At 35.8% G+C, this 20,620-nt stretch overlaps 1 protein-coding gene across 4 annotated transcripts in view; it reads left to right on the top strand.

Moving 5' to 3' along the window:
* Nucleotides 1-20,258, top strand: part of LOC144573947 (glycine-rich RNA-binding protein RZ1A-like) — an 80,023-nt gene extending 59,765 nt beyond the window's left edge. The window contains exons 1-5 of one of the 4 annotated variants that reach the window (XR_013518110.1): nt 18,024-18,131; nt 18,422-18,550; nt 19,007-19,359; nt 19,869-20,074; nt 20,194-20,258. Coding sequence is in view for 3 of the 4 variants with exons in the window: in XM_078323726.1 (XP_078179852.1) it covers nt 18,440-18,550; nt 19,007-19,359; nt 19,869-20,013 (609 nt within the window). In the remaining variant the exon portion in view is untranslated. Of the gene's footprint in view, nt 1-18,023; nt 18,132-18,421; nt 18,551-19,006; nt 19,360-19,868 lie in introns of those variants that run through there. The other 3 variants (XM_078323727.1, XM_078323728.1, XM_078323726.1) reach the window with 3 other exon arrangements.
* The last annotated feature ends 362 nt before the right edge of the window (nt 20,259-20,620 follow it).

A 20,620-nucleotide genomic window follows, 5' to 3' on the forward strand; every position in this document is an offset into this window, starting at 1 on the left:
AACATCTAACGGTTTGGATTTGTTGTTTGGACATCACAAAATAAAAAAAGGCGGCAGCACCTTCGGCTAAAATGCTGCCGGCAGCAAATTAGCCGGACCCATATATATATAGAGAGATACGCTAATGTGCTTTTGGTAGCATATGGGCCAAAATACACACGGTCCAAATTTGAAATTTCAAAATCCAAAAAGTTGATCTGAATCGTTCATCTTGTTCTCCATATTAATATGTGCTTGGAGACCAAATTTTACATTTTTCTGAATTTTTTTACTATTTATTAAGCCACTTTGAAAATCGCTGATCCAATGGTTTTACTATTTTGTTAAGCCACTGTTGGATCAGCAATTTTCAAAGTGGCTTAATAAATAGTAAAAAAATTCAGAAAAATGTAAAATTTGGTCTCCAGGCACATATTAATATAGAGAACAAGATGAACGGTTCAGATCGACTTTTTGGATTTTGAAATTTCAAATTTGGACCGTGTGTATTTCGGCCCATATGCTACCGAAAGCACATTAGCCTATCTCTCTCTCTCTCTCTCTATATATATATATATATATATATATATATATGTACTAGTATCATACCCGTGCGTTGCAACGGAGACATATTATAAGAAAAAAAATATCAAAGAAAATAATAATAATTATTCAAAAATTAAGACACATGTTAATAGAAAATTTATATGATGTTGTATTTTTAATTAACTTTAATCGTGATCTCTGATAACAATTTGATGATGTGATGATTCTTTATTTTTAAATACCAATGATATCAAATAATAGCTCGATTCGAATCTAATATCAAATATCATACAACAATTCAATATCAACATATAATATGATATCAAAAAACATAAATAAAAAGTGTTATCGTGTGTGTGTATAGGATACACACACACACACATATTATAAGAGAAATATATATTCACACATATGTTCCAATTTATATTCTTCTTCTTTTTTGTTTCCAATTTAGAACACACACACACACACACATTGATATATTATATATTGGAAATATATTCTAAATTGCCTACAACAATATGTATAGAAACAAAGAAAGAGAAATAAGGAAATAAAAAAAATGATTTCCATTGTGATCCGTATAGAAACGAAGAAGAAGTAAGGAAACAAAGAATAAGAAAATGGAAGATGGAGTTTTCTCAATTGAAGAGGAGAAATATGGAAACAAAGAAATAAGGAAACAGATAAATATATCGCTAAATTTTAGAGTTTGTTCAATTTTAATTGTAACGTATCGTGTGGCAGCACATGTGGTGAGTATGTTTTTAACTAAATGTAGACTTCTATACATAAAACAGATGCATTTAATCTAAAGAAGACAAATTATGTAATTGGAGGGCTGAGATCAAATCTGAAGTTTCATCCTTCAATCGTAGCCATTTGCAGATCGGACACCCAACGTGCTTAATAATATAATGAAGATATAGGGATGGGCTACGCTACTCCATGGAGTAAAATGAGTTGGTGCTCCACGCCGCCATATTTTTATTTTGAAAATCCAAACGATCGATCCGAACCGTTAGATGTGATCTCCATATTGAAAATTGCTAATCCGATGGTCCAAATTTTTTTACTGTTCACAGCAAAACAAAATTTTTGAAAAATGCTTAATAAATAGTAAACAAATTTCAAAAAATGTAAAATTTGGTCTCCAAGCACATTTCAATATGGAGATCTGACATCTCCATATTATATCTAAATTACAGCCCTGATTTACACTGAAACCTGTGCTTTATAGCCTATAAATGTGGATTTTTTACTTATATTTCGATGAAATGTGGTACTGCTATGCTTTGTTTGGTATTTTGCAGGAAAAATGGCGAAAAACTGGATCTGACTACTTTTCATACGGCCCGTACAGGATCTGCCCAACTACACATAAGGTTCCACAACAGAGGCACAAAGTCTCCAAGACAAAGCACAGGCATACGGCCCGTACGGGGTCCCCTACGGCCTGTATGGGGTCCCATACGGGGTCCCCTACGGCCCGTAGGGCGCTAATTCGGAAAATCCAGCTGGAATCTGAAATGAGCATAATTTAAGGAGGCCGAAAAGAAAGCCCCTGGGGGCGCGATCTGGGGCATTGAATGAGATATTTCCTCACCAAAAAAAGGGGATTCACAACTGGAACTTGGACAAGCTTTCTTGGAGCAAAAGACAAGAGGAGGAGAGGAAGAAGAGAAATGAAAAACACGAGTTTGCAACGGATCTTCAGATTTTCCACTGTTTTGTCATGAACTCTTTTATTTTCTGTTATTTGTGTTATCTTATGAACATGAGTAGCTAATTTACTTTGTTTCTAGGGTTAAGATGTAGTTTCTAGTTTGGTTTTGTTTGCATGCTACTTGGATTTTGTGTTGAATGCTTTGTTTTTACTTTGTTGAGTAGTATTTTGATTGCTTTATTTGTGCTTGCTTGAATTGATTAGTCATCCCGTTAGATGAATGCGCACATCTAAGTGTTAGGAGCCAAGTCTATGACATTTAATCCAACCGAATAAAGTATATGAAGTAGGGTTAAACCAAGGAGTACCCGAAAGGTGAAACTTTCCTTGAGGCGAAAGTCCTTGGATACTTTTAGTAAACCAACAAGTAACTTAGATAAATTAGGCCAAAATGCGAAAGTTGAGGTTTAACGCATCTAAGAGGGAAGTATTTGAGTCCGGTAATCGGGTACTAGGCCAAAATACGAAAGTTGAGGTTAGGTATCTAGATCTGGTCGATAGAAACCCTAAACATTAGTATCAACACAGAAAACAGTAGCTGCAGCATTAACTCGGGGTCCCTATGTTTGGTGAAACCGGATTACACCCTATGTTTTCAAAGTCCAAATAATCGATCCAAATCGTTCAACATAATGGATATGTTAAAATGTACTTGCAGATGAAATTTTACATTTTTTTTATTTTTTTTACTATTTATTAGGATGGGTACAAAAATTCAATGGTCTGAAAACATCAATTTTGTAAAATACTTAATAAATAGTAAAAATATTCAAAAAAAAATATAAAATTTGATATGCAAGCACATTTTAATATATCCTTCACGTTGAACGGTTTAGATCGACAGTTTAGATATGTGACTTACTAAAATAATTAAGTTTAAATTTGATGTAACATGAATATAAACATTGAAACTTGGTTATAAAGATTGTCATTCACTCAATTACATTTAATAATATATTTTATGATCCTTTGATAGAAAAAACACATGCATTGTTGATCAAGTCAACAGGAGCAATTAAGTCAAACTGAAAAAAGTAAGATTGATTAGGACTCTTAACAGTAGTTAGTTAGATTAGTTAGTTTGTTATATGTATTAAGATTAAATCAATGAAATACAATTCCGGTTACTGTTGAGTTACATGGTTGGATCAAAGTTAATTCAGTTTCAATTGTGCATTACACTTGAAAAATTAATACAAAATTAATTCAGAGTTGGAACAAGTGTCAAAATGCATCCACCATTCCACATCGAGTTACTCTGTATCCTCTGCAGTACGTCAAATTTTGAGTTTAGAATCCGGATGTCTCATAAGAATTTGGAATTTTTTTTAGAAACCATAATTAATTTTTTTTTTTTTACCAAACCAGTTTGATTAATTAGTTTCGTTTTAAAATATATATATAAGAACCTAATAGCTATCTCAGTCTGAAGGAGCTTTTTTTTATATACCGAATTGCCATTTTTTCATGTATACTAAATTAACTTTTTGCATGAAAACATCTCGTACTGAAATGACAATTTGATACATAAGAATGAAACTTCTGACCAAAATAACAGTTTAGTTCTTATGATTTTTGTAAAAACAAAGCTAATCAAATTGGTTTGGCAAATTTTATTTATTTATTATGATTTCTAAAACGTTTTCAGAATTCGGACCAATTTGGCACAATTCTATTTATAATTACAAAAGGGGAGGGAATAGTCACCTGACTTCACCAATTTATTTTTACTTGCTTCATAACACTAAATTCTAAGATGAAATTAAGAAGGATCGAAAGAATGTGAACAAGTTTTTGTAACTCTTAAATCAGAATGTTCAAGAGATAAACTAGTTATCTCTCAAATCAGAAGAAGGTTTCGAAATAACAATTTGTGTTCCTCTTTTTTTAAAAGAAAAAAAAAACTGTGACTTCAAGTTTTACGTAGAATTAATAAACAAAAACTGCTCATGAAATACAAATTAAACAGCTGATTTTCATTATAGCTTAAAAGTTAAATATAAAATAAATAAGGCTAGCGTGTATATAACATTATTAATTTAAAAATAGTTACGAAACTTATTGAAGTGACAAGAAAAACATCTTTTTATATATACTATCTAGCACCTCAACACAGGAAACAGGAAGCTCAAGCATATATATATATATATATATTGACGTCGTCAACAATTACCAGTTCTCTGTCACTGTCAGGGATATTCTCTTCCTTTTTGGTTCTTTTATTTTGTGATGTCTCATGAGTTGCATGGAGTGGCTTTAATTTCTGCCTCTCGGAAAATTATTTTTGCTTTGAACAAAAATAAGCATTGTGCATATTTGTCCCCCCATTAATTAATGCATTAAAGAAAAACCAGTCAGACCACTAAATTGTTTATATATTATATAGGGTCTGTCTAAATTGCTGCTGGCAGCATTTCAGCAGAGGTGCTACCGGGGCTATATTTAGTCGTGTGATGTCCAAACAACAAATCCAAACCGTTAGATGTTTAATCTATATTATAATCTACTTGGAGACCAAATTTTACATTTTTTGGAATTTTTTTACTATATATTAAGCTGGTTTGAAAACCGCTGATTTCAGTAAATTTCTGCAACATTGAATTCAGCGGGTTTCAAACCAGCTTAATATATAGTAAAAAAATTCCAAAAATGTAAAATTTGGTCTCCAAGTAGATTATAATATAGATTAAACATCTAACGGTTTGGATTTGTTGTTTGGACATCACAAAACAGAAAAATGGGCGGCAGCACCGCCGACAACAAATTAGCCACAACCTATATATATACATATTGAAGGGACAAGCTGGCACCAGAATTATTCGCAGTATCAAGTCAAAACAGGAAGGTTGAAGAATAAAGGAATTGAGCATCCAGCCTTGTCCGATATTGAATAGAATATAGAAATATGAATATTGCATGAGCTGTCAAAATTGTAAAGGGAAATTTGTAATATTTAGATTCTAAATATAATGGTTACAGAAACCATAAAAGAGAGGGAGTAGAGAAATAGAAATATTCTTCTCTATAATGAAATTATTAATTCAATAAAAATTGGGTGGGAAGAGAGTTTCAAGGGAGTGCTTGCGTTTTTCTGTGATTTACTTTTCTAACATGGTATCAGAGCAGGAATTGTTCTGAGGTATGGATTGCTGATGGTCATACCGAAGGTGATCTAGATACCTCATTCGATGACATGATTATAACAGGTGATGATATGAATGAGATTCAAAACCTAGAAGAAAAATTGTCCAAGGAATTTGAGATGAAAAACTTAGGTGGACTGAAATATTTTTTAGGCATTGAGGTGTCTCGAAATAAGGAAGGTATTTATTTATCTCAAAGAAAATATATACCTGACCTTCTTACTGAAGTCGGTCTGTTAGACTGTAAACCGGTTGATACTCCAATGGTTCCAAACTTAAAATTAGATGCCTATTCGGATCACACACCGACCAACATAGAAAGATACCAAAGGTTAGTTGGGAAGCTGATTTATTTATCTCACACTAGACCTGACATTGCATATGTTGTGAGCGTTGTTAGTCAGTTTATGCATTCTCCCAAGGAAGAACATTTAGAGGCAGTGATGAGAATTCTCAAGTACTTGAAAGGCGCACTAGGAAAAGGTATTACATTTATGAAAAATTTGCACTTAAATATAATGGCTTATAGTGATGCAGATTGGGCAGGGTGTGTGATGGATCAAAAATCAACAGCGGGATACTTCATGTTTGTAGGTGGAAACCTGGTAACTTGGAAGAGAAAAAAACAGAACATTGTTGCGCTCTCCAGTGCAGAATCAGAATTTAGAGGAATGGTGAAAGCAATATGTGAGTTGTTATGGTTAAAGAAATTTTTAACGGAACTAGGTTTTGAACTAAGGTCCGAAATGAGACTACTTTGTGATAATAAAGCTGTCATCGACATTTCCCATAACCCAGTGCAGCACGACTGAACAAAACACGTTGAGGTGGATAGGCATTTCATCAAAGAAAAATTGGAGGCTAAAATTATAACAATGTCATTTGTACGATCTAGTGAGCAACTGGCAGATGTACTAACAAAACCTGTATCTAGCAAAGCGTTCATCGAGTCAATCAAATGGCTGGGCATGACAGATATCTATGCGCCAACTTGAGGGGGAGTATTGAAGGGACAAGCTGGCACTAGAATTATTCGTAGTATCAAGTCAAAACAAGAAGGTTGATGAATAAAGGAATTGAGCATCCAGCCTTGTCCGATATTGAATAGAATATAGAAATATATATGAATATTGCATGAGCTGTCAAAATTGTAAAGGGAAATTTGTAATATTTAGATTCTAAATATAGTGGTTACAGAAACCATAAAAGAGAGGGAGTAGAGAAATAGAAATTAAGAGAGAAAAACAGAATTATTCTCCTTTGTAATGAAATTATTAATTCAATAAAAATTGAGTGGGAAGAGAGTTTCAAGGGAGTGCTTGTGTTTTTCTGTGATTTACTTTTCTAACAATACAAATGCATGAGTTCTCTTTAAAATTACAAATAGACTATACCGAAAACTATATATATCTAATGTAGTTATCTAAGATAATATCTTCATGAGTATATATATATTTAATTAAATTTATTTTGTATTTATATTGAATAATCAACTATTTCAGTTCATTTTTGTTTTCCTACAAACGTCCATTAATTGTAACCAACCAATGAGGTTCATCAATATCCTCTCATACGTCTCTTCAGTAAGCAACTCTACATTTCTACTGTCGGTCTCTCTGTTATTCTTGTAAAAAAAAAATTAATGAAATGAGGCGCCTTTTATTTATAACTCTAATAGAATCAGTTTATATAGCACCTCTCTCTCTCTATCTCTCTAGTCTCTACCCTCATCAGTTAGAATCTTAACTTCTATCTTATTATTTTTTAATATCGAAATTGCATCATGATTAATTAATAATTGAAATTTACCTTTTACCCGGTCTTAGCTATCTATATATATGTCACATCACGTGTTGTTGTAATTTGATTTTCTTCTTAATTATCTGCTGATTTTAAAATCTAGCTAGCTAATGTTTCATATTTTTCTTGTTAAATAATAGAAGAATAAATGAATAATACATCTAATGTCTGATCGATAGACTACTTCATTATTCTACGGAGTCTATCTAATTTAATTCATGGATTGAATTGTTATATATATATACTGTATGATTCTAGATCTATTGATATATTTTTAAAAATATGTCTCAAATTAAGATGAGATCAGGTAGTCTAGTCTATACAAAGAATAATTTAAACAAAAACAAAAACTAATTAATAACAAAAAAAAAAAAATCATCATCATGACTGATATTCCAGTGCCTCAGGTATGGTCTGCAACCTAGGCTTCCAATGCTCTTCTCTTATAATATTATTTTCATGATAAACTTGCTTTCTTCTCAACAATATCTCTTGTAAAACCTTCTCCCCTGACAATCTCTTATTCCTCAGCAACTCCTCCAACTGTTTCTTTTTTATTCTTATTTTCACCTCTGTCATTCTCGGCTCCTCTCTCAGAAGGTTTCGTCTCTCCGACAACTCGGACTTCTCCTCCTCGTCCACCCATGTCGTCTCCTTTCCAACAGTAATGCAATTCCCCATTTAATTTTGCTTCTTAATTAATTACGGGTGAAGTGAATAGAGAATTATTGAACCTATCTAGCTAGCTCTGGTGTGGAGATTGATGCTATATATATATAGAGGACAGGTCATGAGCTGCGCGTTTTAGAAAAGTTGTTTAATTGAATTTTTCTTGTGTTTAATTAATTGTATAGATGAGGTGAGGAAGAGGAAGGGGTGATGTGGCGTAGAGGCTGAGAGCAAGAAGACTTAGTCACGTCTGACCTCGTCATGTTTTCTAGAGAGACAGCGGTCAGGCCCACTCATTAATGACTGCAGATGATCCAGTGCAATGCAATACCCTGCATGCTGACCGTGTATAATGAGATCTGATCTGAGTCATATATTGGCTTTAAATAATCTAGTACGAATCTTAAAGCGAATTCTTTATGAAATTGATTTTGATTTTTGACCGGATGGAGCAGCGCAGTTTTTAGTTTATACAGCGTACCGATAATAGAATCAAGTCAAAATAACTCTCTCTACATGACTCGATCATGCGCTCCACAAATTTAAAACTGCCCTGTCAAAATCTTTAACCTTTTTGACCCGCTGTAAGATGCTGTCTACACCTCTACGGCCTACGGGCCGTTACCATCACAAAAAGAGAGACGCAAAGCAACGGTACGGTACGTGGGGTTTATTGTCAGCTATACTCATATACAGAATATATGAGGACGGTTCAAATGACTTTATTTTTGTGTTTCTATTATGTTTTTATTTTTTAAAATTTAAAACTTTAGATTCAAAACAAAATCATTAGATGTGATCTATGTTATTTTATCTAGGTGCTCATAAAAATTATCACATTCCAATTTTGTTTTTATGTGAATTAATAAGTAGAAAAATCAATGTCTATAAATTATTCATATTAGTACATTTTTTTACAAGCTCTTGATGACAACCAAAATCAAATTGAAATGTCATAATTTTTTACATGTGCATAGATAAAATGATGTAGATCACATCCAACGATTTATTTTAAATTTGAAGTTTAAAATTTTAAATTATTAAAGTTTTTAAAAATAAAGATATGACAGAGGCTAGAGTTTGGCAAAAACCCGGGTCGGGTATACCCGCCCGTACCCGCCGCCCGGGGTACCCGTGCCCGAGCCCGGGTATGGGTCGGGTACGGGCAAAAACCGGACCGGACCCGTTATTTTCGACCAATACCCGACCATACCCTACCCGAGTTTACCCGTACCCGACTACCCGAGTACCCGTATACCCGACCACTGTTCATCCCATTTCAAAATTCAAAAAATCTGATTTTTTTCTCCCCAAACCAACAAAAAAAACCAGAAAAAATAGGAAAAAACCAGAAAAAAACCAGAAAAAACCAACAAAAAAACAAAAACAAAAAAACCAGAAAAAAACAGCAAAAAAATAAAATAAAATAAAATACCCGTACCCGCCCTACCCATACCCGTACCCGCCTTACCCGTCAAGAGTACACGGGTAAGGGTATAGGACGGGTAGGGTATGGGTTTTGAAAATTATACCCGCCATACCCATACCCGTACCCGAATACCCTTGTACCCGAGTATACCCGTACCCGAGACGGGTATACCCGGGGTACCCGTACCCGCCCGAGTATAAATACACTAATAGAGGCACAAAAAATGAAGATATTTGAACACTCTCATAATATATTACCTATTTTTGGAAATTTTGAATATTTTTTTCCTTTACGGCGCCACAAGTCCACGTGCGGAAAAATATTCAAAAGTTTGTAATCTAATTATACAACACGTGCGTTACTTTTTGTTAAGAAAGAGATGACTGTTGTACCGGTTCCTTGAGGAATCTTGATTAATTCGAATTCAGTATGGACGCTAACACTTGAGGGAATCTGTGCTACCCGCTTCCTTTTCTTACATATATAAACCTCTAATGAACTACCTACGTCCAATGTAATATATAGTCATACGACTTTTAGTTTATTTAAAACTAAAGTCCGACAGTTTTTTTTTTTTTTTTTTTTCAAGAAACTTATAATGAACTACAGATGTCGGACATCTTTTTTATATTCATGCTATTATAATAAATGATTTTTTTATTCAAATTTCAAACTCATTATATTTTATTTTATTATTAGACCAAAATTAGTTTTTATGTCGGGCAATTATTCAATTATAATTGATTAGAAATTAAAATAAATGTACACAATATGTTGTAACTCTATTTTTGTGAAATATTTTAAATTAGCATAGTTGTCGCACATAACAACATGAATATGAATATATTTAGTTCAAAATTCGGAGATTTTTGTTAATATTAGATAGTTAAGTGGCTTCAAAAAATGTCATGTAATTTTGTATTGTAGGAGAACAAATATGATCAAAATCATTTAAAAAAAAATTGACTTGATGCATATACCTTGTTATAATTTATTTTGACATCTTTGTTTGCGAAATATTTGGTGTATTTGTTTTAATTAGTAAAAATAAATTAAAGCATATGTATGATATCATCTATATAGTATGTGCCTAATTTGTTTGATAATAAGAGTTGAAATGTCAAATTAATTAAAAATTATGATGCATCTTATATACTTTAAATAATTTGCAGCATATTTGTTTGCATAATATATATTGAGAAGGGTTAAAATGCACCATTGGTTTTGTGCCTCAACCATACTCCACATCTCTATCTCCGTTTACAAAGTTCAAACAGTCAATCCGAACCGTTCATCTTGTTCTACATATTAAAATGTACTTAGAGACCAAATTTTATATTATATGGTATAACTTTTCTGTATATATATGATGATTGATTTATGAGCATGTGCTTAATTGTATACAAATGAAGTTGATCATCAGTTGAGGTGCGACTTAGAAACGGCACTTTTACATTCATTTGAATTAACGGAATCAGCTACTAATTAACTTCATAAACTGATTATTTAACTACGTACTTTTTACAACTTGTTTAATAATAATAATAATAATAATAATAAACTACTTTTTATTTTATTTTTGTGAAACCTTCAGAGAGACTACAAAGTGGTGAATGTGGCTCAAACTCTCTACCATTGGGTATTCAAATATCTTAGAACTTTTTTTTCTAACCAACTATACTACCGTCCTATATATTCTCTTTTTTTTGAAAGCCTGATAGGGGCTATCAGGTGGTTAATTACATCATAAAAATTACAACAAAATTACAACATTGTAAACAAAGCAACCTATACATCATCCAAATCTTCTATAATTCACTTAACAGTATTGGATCCAGAGCTTCAAATCTCTCCATGCCTGATTTGCTACAATTTTCGGATCAGTCTCTCTACCTTCAAAAATTACACTGTTTCTGTTCTTCCAAATATACCAGCAACCTGCAAAGAAGAAAACAGCCCATTTGCTTGCCAATCCCCGACCTCTGCATGCTTTTTGAGAGTTGATAAGCATGTTTGCAATTGAATCACCATTATAAATTGTGAACCCTGTCAACCAACAAAGATGCATCCAAAAAATTCTTGCAAACCGGCAATGGAAGAAAAGGTGTAAAGAAGTTTCTAGGGGACAAGAATGACATACTGCACAATTGAGTTCACAATTGAAACCTCTTCTAGCCATTGTCTCATGAGTGAGTAATTTATCCCTTAGACATAAATAGGCGAAAATCCGCACAGTTGGCGGCAATTTTAGCTTCCAAGTGAAATCAAACTTGCACCTTGTTTTCCCTCCAGACACCATATTTTCATAGAAGGATTTTGCCGAATATTCATGGTTGCTATTCCATTTCCAAATCAGCAAATCATCTGACTCATTATCAAGAATAATGTTATTTTGTAATCCATTTTGTACAGCCATTCTCAATGACCACTTCCTGTTTGCTGGTACCGGATTATCCATAGCTGCTGTTATTGGATTTGACCATGAATCAAACCAATATGAGATCATATCCCCTGTACCGATCTGCCATTCTGTGCTCCAATCGAACAACGGTCTAATTTTGAGAAGCTGCATCCAAAAGAAGGAACCATTTCGCATCCAAAATCTATGTTGCAGCTCACTCCTTGTAGTTGATCTTAGAGTGATTGCAGTTTGAGTCCACAAAGAATTAGGGTACCGGTATAGTCTCCACCACCATCGCAGCAGTAAGGAGTAATTTCTAATCAGTAGGTTTGTCACACCCATTCCTCCATTTGCTTTAGGAAAGCACACTACTGACCATTCGATTAAAGAAATTCCTTTCCTTGTTTCGTTTTGACCCCATAAGAATCTTCGTCTGATTCTATCTAATCTCTTAATTACCCACTTAGGAAGTAAGAAAGAAGACATAAAGTAGATTGGGATTGCACTTAACACTGAATTTACCAGTTGAAGACGACCCCCTCTTGAGATTAATCTACCCTTCCATCCCTCAAATTTTGATTCCAGCTTTTCAATCAATGGCATGTAGAGAGCCTTAGTGGGTCATTTAATGGTAAGAGGTAATCCCAAATAATTAATTGGGAATTGAGAGAGGGAACAACCTAGTATTGCAGATATTATCGGTATCCGTTCCTCTATGATGTTAATGGGGATCCAAGAACTTTTTTCGAAGTTTATAGTTAACCCTGAGATTGATGTGAAGTCTCAAGATAACCTTCAAGGAAATAACAGTAGTGTTATCTGAACTACTAATGAGCACTGTATCATCGGCATACTGATGGATTATGACAGATTTTTTCAGTTTAGAAGAGATTTTGTTCTGAACCGAGGTATTAATTATCTCGATCATTTTTTGAAGAACATCAACTGCTATATCAAACAACATAGGGGATATAGGGTCCCCTTGGCGTAAACCTTTCTTGTGCCTAAAATATTCAGATTCCTTGCCATTCATTACTATGCGAGAAGATGCAGTACTCAGTAAATTATGTATCCACCTTACCCATCTTTCCGAAAAACCCCGGGCCCGCATGACATCTTGTAAGTAGGTCCAATTTACCGAATCAAAGGCTTTTGAAAAATCAATCTTGACAAAGCAAGCTGATTTCCCATTGCTTGAGATATGGTGAAGCATTTCTCTTGTTGCATTAAAATTTTCAGTGATTTGTCGGTTCTGAATGAAAGCCGTTTGGCTTGAAGATATTAAATCGGGTAGAACCCCTCTCAGCCGATTAGCCAATATCTTTGATATTAGTTTTGGAACTACATTCATGACACTAATTGGTCTATAATCACCCACTGTGTCAGAAATTTCCTTTTTGGGGATCATAATTATGTTGGCTTGATTTACCTCTTCTAAATTAAGGGAATGGCTGTAGAAGGCTTGAACTATTGAAATCAATTCCTCTTTGAACATAGGCCAGTTCTTCTGGAGTAGTTCATTCGGGAGGCCGTCAGGACCCGAAGCCTTATTCTTTGCCAATTGTCTCACCGCAAGTTCAATTTCTAAATCATCAAAAGGATCTTCCAACTTTGATAAATCTGGATTTGTAGGATATAATACCTCTGGATTGAACTGTAGTACCGAATTCTCCATTCCCAGCAGCCCCTCCATTTGCAATTTGAAAGTATCACAAATTTGATCTTCATCTGAAATTACACCAGATTGATTTTGGATAAATGAGACTTTGTTTCGCCTATGTCGTGACGAAGCCACTGCATGAAAATAACGGATGTTTTTATCACCCAATTTTAACCACCTACAACGAGATCTATGATGCCATCTCGCTTCAATAATACCCGCCAATGCATATGCTCGCTCCTTGACCATTATTCGAAATTTGCGCTCATATACCTGTAGGATTCTTCTCTCTTCAACTTGATCAAAAAACAGTAGTGTTTTTTTGCAAAAATGTAACTGTTTTTCAATATTGTCGAAATTTTGGTAGTGCCATTCTCTGAGTTTGAAGTGCATTTGTTGACAACTGGTTTTAAATCTTCGCAAGCTGTTTAGAGGTCGGTTTTCACTATTCCATACTTTCTGAATAATTGCAGTGGCTTGAGGATGAGATAGCCAAAACAATTCCATTCGATGTTGTCTTTTAGCACTTGGCTCATTTGCACAACTCAATAACAGGGGTGCGTGGTCTGAAACCATAATCTCTAATGCTTGGAGCGAAATAATTGCAAATTGTAAAGAGATTTCAGGAGCCACCAAAACTCTGTCAATTTTGGAGTGTGTTGGTGCGGGTCTGTTGCTGCACCACGTGAACTTTCTATTCTTCATAGGGACATCAATAAGTTGTAGATCCCTAATTAGATCGTTAAATAACGACATAAGTCTAAAACATCTCTGATTTCCTGATCTGTCTATGAGCCAACGGACCAGGTTAAAATCTCCCCCTAGGATCCAAGGATAATTAACCAAAGCCAACAATGATCTAAGCTCCTCAATAAAAGCCAGTTTGAGGTCATCCGTTGCAGGCCCATATACATTAGATATTAAAATAACTGCCCCTGAATTTGTTTGCTGCAACAGAGCAGACACGGAGTGTCTTGTGACCCACGAGTTAAGGACCTGAAAGCTGTGCTTCCAAGCTATGACAAGGCCCCCAGCCGAATGATTGGCATGCAATACAACACAGTTTCTATTAAAGAAAGATGGAAGAGTCCTCGAGTAATAATTTAAATTAATTTCATTCCATTTTGTTTCTTGCATCATTACAATATCACACCTTGATTGTCTGATAACATTACGAACCACATCACATTTTTTTAAGCACCCGAGACCCCTGACATTTCAGGATAAAAGTTTGAATTTTCTAATTTTTGTTGACATTATAAAACTAAAAACACTTCTAACACCCAGTTGTTGAATCTCTTAACAAGCTTCCTCATCAGAGGATAGCTCATCATTTGAGTCAAGCTCAAACCTGGACATATCCTGGTCTTCTTCTTCTTCAGTTCTTATTGTTGAAGTGGAGGCCTGATTCAGGATTTGATTTTGGCGGTTCTCATTGTCAGCTTGAATGACATCCTCCACATCTTTGTTCTTAAAACCACATCCCATCGCTAGTTTAGAAACATGTTCATAATCAACTCGGACCTCATAGAATCCCTCCGGATTGAAGGACACTTCTGTCATCTCTTTCTCTTTTTCTTTTCCTTTACTCGTTTTCTTCTTCACAGGCCGCGCAGGAAGAGGTTGCTGATTTTTCCTTTTATTACTAGCCAATGCAATAACCTTCTTAGTATTTTGGGCGTTATTTGCTTGTGTTTGCTTGCTAGGCCTAGTCCATTTATATTTAGAATTTAAAGGAGCAGGCTTTACTGCATTAGTTGGGCCTTTATCCTTGGCCCGAAAAACAAATGAAGAAGGCAATCCTCTTGACGCATGGCCCCCTGTGTCTTGCTTCTCAACAGCTGGAGAGATTAATTTGGAATTATCTGCAATTCCGCCTAGTATAACGCCCGAGTTGTTTTTGGAATTTGTTTCAGATGAGATCTGCCTCTGATTCCGCAAGGAATTTCCTTTGTTTGTGCCTATTCGGACAGGTGCTGATTTGTTGGCCAAAACATCTCCTTTTTGACGGATTCTCTGTGGTTGTATTCTTTTTGTACCTTGATGAGGTAGATTGGATGTAACAGCAATACGACTTGTTTGATTCTGTGAGGAACCCGCTACATCTATTGCTATTTTATTTTTCTCCAACTGAAAATTAGAAAGTTCTGATTCTGCAAGCGGGGGCTGCGGTGCCTTCTGAATATGATCGGGCTGATCCCGTGTGACCAACTCTCGTGTGGCCAATAATGGATAGTCCATGTCTATCTCTTCAATTGTAGCAAATTGGCGGAGCTCCGGTGGGAGTGAGTCAGCTGTCCTCCCCCGGCACATATCACGGAGGACACGAGAACTCATTGGTATAAGTTCCGAATTATCATTCCCCGACTCGTCATCTGAGGATGATGTTGATGATGGTGGTGGTTGAGGCCGTAGGTATTTCTTGGGGTGCTTTGGCATCTCATCAGCTGAATAGATGGGGCCTCTGTGCCAAGCCAGCGTGTACACTTGTATTGGATGAATCAAACCGCTGTCATGCATTGCTAGATGTGGCGATACAAGACTTAGATCATCAACTCCAACAGCCACAATCCAAGAAGCAATGGAAGCTGGATTTTCTGGAGCTACCGAGCCTAGGTATACTCCAAAACGAGACACGGCATTAATGATGTGCCTATCTCTCCATAGATGCGCTGGAACACCAACAAGTTGGAGAAGAACCTTGTATGCCGGTACACTTATCTCAGCACCCTCGAGAGGAGTCCATGGTTGGAAGGATAACCCCTCATCCCACGCTTCTTGTGGTGTAGCGTTTATGAAGGTATCGGGATCAAGTCCCTCCGGTAGAACTATGAGGAACCTGGAGCCACTGAGTATCGATACTTGAATCTCATCTTTCTGCACCAATTTTGTGCGGCATGCATAGTCGGCCACGTTGTCTATGCTAAGGTCCCATTGAAAACCACCCGTGTGCATGACTACTCCATGTTTTAGGCGTTCTAGTTTAGTGAAGTACGCGTCATCACGTTCAATGAAACAGTGCAGCCTTAGCGGTCTCTCATTAGGCATCTCTGGACCAAGATCAGGGTATGAACCGGTGAGTAGCTCCTCAAACCCCGGCTCCCCTCGGCATGCCATTGTTGGCTTTGGAGACTGTCTGACTAGAGGTGGGGGAGGGGGCACCATCTCCTGTTTGCATCTGGAGCCAATATGTCCAAAGGCCCAACATCTTCCACATCGTTTTGGATTACGGCATTTTGCGGCGGAGTGCCCGGTACGGCAGCAGCGAAAGCATCGTCCCTTCCATTCAGTGAATGTGTGTGATGGAGGAAATCTGAGTCTAGACGGGCTATGCGGGGACACGTAATAGATGGTTGAAGTGGGGGACGCTGGAGGAGAAGGTGCTGGTGGTTGCATCATGCTATGGTTCTTGGTGACGGTAGGTGCTGGTTGTCGGAGAATCTGTGCGTATGTCGGGCGAGAGTATGGCTGGTAGAGATTAGTTTGCGGTTGGGGTGGCTGTGTGTGTCTCCAGTTGCTTGGGAAAGACCTTCTTCTCCTTACTTGTTGCCATTCACCATTGCCTTTAGTCGCCTCTGTTGTCGCCATGGGAAAAGATTGAATCACGAGATGACGATTACAAAAAGAATCCTTATCATTTTTACCGTCCTATATATTCTCGATAAATTATCTTTTAAATGGATTGAATTCACTCGACAAATATATGATGAAAATGCTTTTAGTATTACTTTGGATACATTACAACTTTCAAATGTTCATTTCATAGGAAATCAACTCTCCAAAATTCGCATTTTTTTCGTTTATTAAAGAAGACCGGCTAGGGATGTTTATCGGTTCGGTTCAATTCATACTGAATTAAAATAGCAAACCAAAGTTTTATTTGGTTTTCAAACATCAAACCGAACTGAACTGAAATAATATAAAAACCGAACAAATTGAAGTAAATTTTGGTTGAACCGAAATATAATGTAAATCATAAAAATAAAACAAATTGTTAATTTTTTATATTTTTTTAAGGGTGAATTTAAAAAAAACTGTTTGGTTCGGTATATCCGGTTTTAAACCGAAACAAATCCTATACATTATGTCGTAATTTTTAAATTTTCTTAAATGTTTGATTCGTACAGAGGATGGATTTAAAAATTTTGATCGGTTCAATCTACCTCGTTTTAAAATTTCTAAAACAAACTAAACCGAGCTATTAAACCGATTTTAAAAAATAAACCGAGCCATTCCATTTAAGCGAAAAAGCTGAACCGTTTAAACTTCTTTTTTTTTTTTTTTTTAAACTGATCTTTTGCGGTTGGATTTAAAACCGATTAAACCAGAATACTTTTTTTAAATCAGAACCGTCCGAGGATGACAGAATACTTTTTTAAAATCAGAACCGTCCGATTGGAATCCAGGCCTATCCGATTCGAGGTGGAACAGTGGAATGCAAAGGGTCTCTTCAATATTCGTGTGGTCTCTGATCGGATGGTTCGGATCTAACCATAAATATTCTGGTGATATTGACGTGAATTCCACGCTCCGGTTAGTTACGAAAAAGCCCTCGTAGGGTTTTGCTTGGGTAATGATTTTAACAGAAATGTTTTGTCTTCATGCAGCGCACGGACTGTAAAATCAAAACAGAGCTTCATATAGTTTTTGCGCTGCGTTAAGCCAAAATTGCTCTGTTAAATCTTTACCCGTTTTGCTTCTTCAGAAGCCGCAAACGCAGAGAGAAAAGCATCGCTCGCATTTTCCGATATCTAAACTCTGAAGTAGTCGATTTAAAGGTATCTTTCTCTCCTCTCAGATTTGATTGATTCTTTCTCTTCGGTACAGCAGATCTTAGATCTGTGCTAAGTAGCTATTGTAGTCTTCAACTGTGAGTAAAAGAACACAAATTTTTATTTAATCAAATGCGAATTTGATGAATCGCTTGGCAAGTTGTTAACGAGGTTTTGCTATCAAAGCATCTGATGTAAACTGATGATCGTCTTAAATTTGATCAATTTTAGGATTAGTTTGTAAAAAGGCCTATTATGTTACTTAATTTTGACCTTGAATCTTTTGATATTTGCAGAGTAGAGAAAGTTGAGAAATGTCTGATGGAGAAGAATACCAGGTATTTATTGGGAATCTTTCTTGGACTACAACAGATCGAAGTCTAGAGGATGCGTTTAGCAAATTTGGCAAAATTGCTGATGCAAAGGTATCATATAAAGATCCTTTCATAATATAAATTGGCATCCTTTATATTTTTTTCAAGTTATGGACGGTATTTTTTAGCCTAAATACTATAGTTCTTGCCATGTAAAACTTACCTTACTTTTTCATTGTACGAATCTATCGCTGTCCTCATTTAGCATAGCATATAGTTGGATGCTATGCACTTAGCTGTCATGAATTCTGTGTTGTTAACATTATATTATAACGGATAATAGCTATGCATTTATGTTACTTAGTCTTATTTCTAGGTTGAATTGATTTCCATTTTGTGTAACTATAATCTATATCAATAATACCACTGAAAAGCTTACCAGAATGCACAGAGTTTTCTAGAGAAGCAAGTTGCAAAAAAATTGATGCAGCTCTTCTTTTAACAGTATCACAACTTGTTACTGAGATTCTTTCCATTTTAATATGATGATTTATTTGTTTCTGTCAGGTGGTAAATGACAAATATTCAGGCCGGTCCCGTGGTTTTGGGTTTGTCACATTTGACGAAAAGGATGCCATGGAGGAAGCAATAGAGAAAATGAATGGCAATGATTTAGATGGCCGTGCCATAACTGTTGACCGGGCCCAGGCAGGTGGTGGTGGAGGCGGTGGCAGAAGGGACCGTGACCGTGACCGTGACTATGACCGTGGGGACCGCCGTGGAGGAGGCGGCAGAGACCGTGGATATGGCAGTGGTGGTGGAGGTGGTGGTGGTGGTGATTGTTTCAAGTGCGGTAAACCAGGTCACTTTGCACGAGAGTGCCCTTCCGGTGATGGTGGTGATAGATATGGTAGCGATAGGTAAAGTGATTATTTCAACTTTATGTACTTTAATAGTATAAATCCAATTCAGTTATGCATTAGATCACATTTCCACAATTAAGAACATCCAGTCTGATGGTACTGGCAGTCCAATTTATTAGACATGAAATGAGAAGTCTACGAAAATTGAAATAGAAAAAGGTGAATTTGTTTGCAACCAAATGAGTAAGTTTGTTTGACAAAATATTTTTAAGTATTTATTTTTGATATTAGTGTTTGTTCAGATTTGTTACTGAGAAAAATGGTTTTGTTTTGTTTGAAGCTAAATTTATGTACTTTTTTGCGGTACAGTGATAGCAAATTTACAAAAATTGGTCACTTAATAATGTAAAATCCAATCAGTTATACATTAGTTCACATTTCCAATTTTATGAGAAATGAAATGAAAATGGAGAATTTGCTTGCAACCTTGTATATCTTTTCATTCACTGAGTTGAGTTATCTTTGATTCTAAATAAAGCTGGTGTTCTTGACAAAATGTTATTTAGGCATGGAGGAGGTGGTGGTGGCAGGTATGGATCAGACCGTGATGGCGGGGACCGCTACTCTGGCCGTAGTAGGGATGGTGGTGGGTCCCGCAGCAGCGGTGGCCGTGATCGCGATCGCTCAGCCCCATATGATCGGCCCAGATAAGAACATGGGCATTCTTGTATCAGTTTGATGTGATGAACCCTCATTTCATCTATGAATCAAGGTATGAACAATGTTAGTTATTTTTGGCTGTGATGGTACTGGTATTATTTAGTTTCTCTATGGTGTTAAAACAATGTTTAGTTAAATCTAGTGTGTGATGCTTTTTTGTTCTGTATGCAGCCAAGGTGCCTTGTTCACCAAGGCCTTTGTTTGTGTGGTAAAATGGAAAAATGTTGCTCTCTTGATACTCTGGATTTTGGTGCAAAATGGAAAAATGTTGCTCTTGTAAAAAAATGTTGCTTGTTTGCTTTGCTCATGCTCCTTTATATGGTGTTTCTGTTACTTTTCGGCTCTCTGCAATTCATGTGTATACTTGTCTTCTTGGGTACGCAATTGCTTTTCCGTTTAAGGAAGTGGCCGAGCAACTGAGCTTCTTGTGTGCAACTCAGATTTGTGATTCGTTAGTAAGAGATGTAGGTTCATTAATGCTCGTGTTATGAAATGTTAGCGGTTTGATAACTCTTCATGGGAGATGAAGCGGGTAAAATATTAGATCATCTTTTTCCTTGTCATATTATTTTTAATTAGGATATTTAATATTGATTGG

The sequence above is a fragment of the Carex rostrata genome, chromosome 22 (genome assembly GCF_964058835.1).
Source record: "Carex rostrata chromosome 22, lpCarRost1.2, whole genome shotgun sequence".
Classification (NCBI taxonomy): Eukaryota; Viridiplantae; Streptophyta; class Magnoliopsida; order Poales; family Cyperaceae; genus Carex; species Carex rostrata.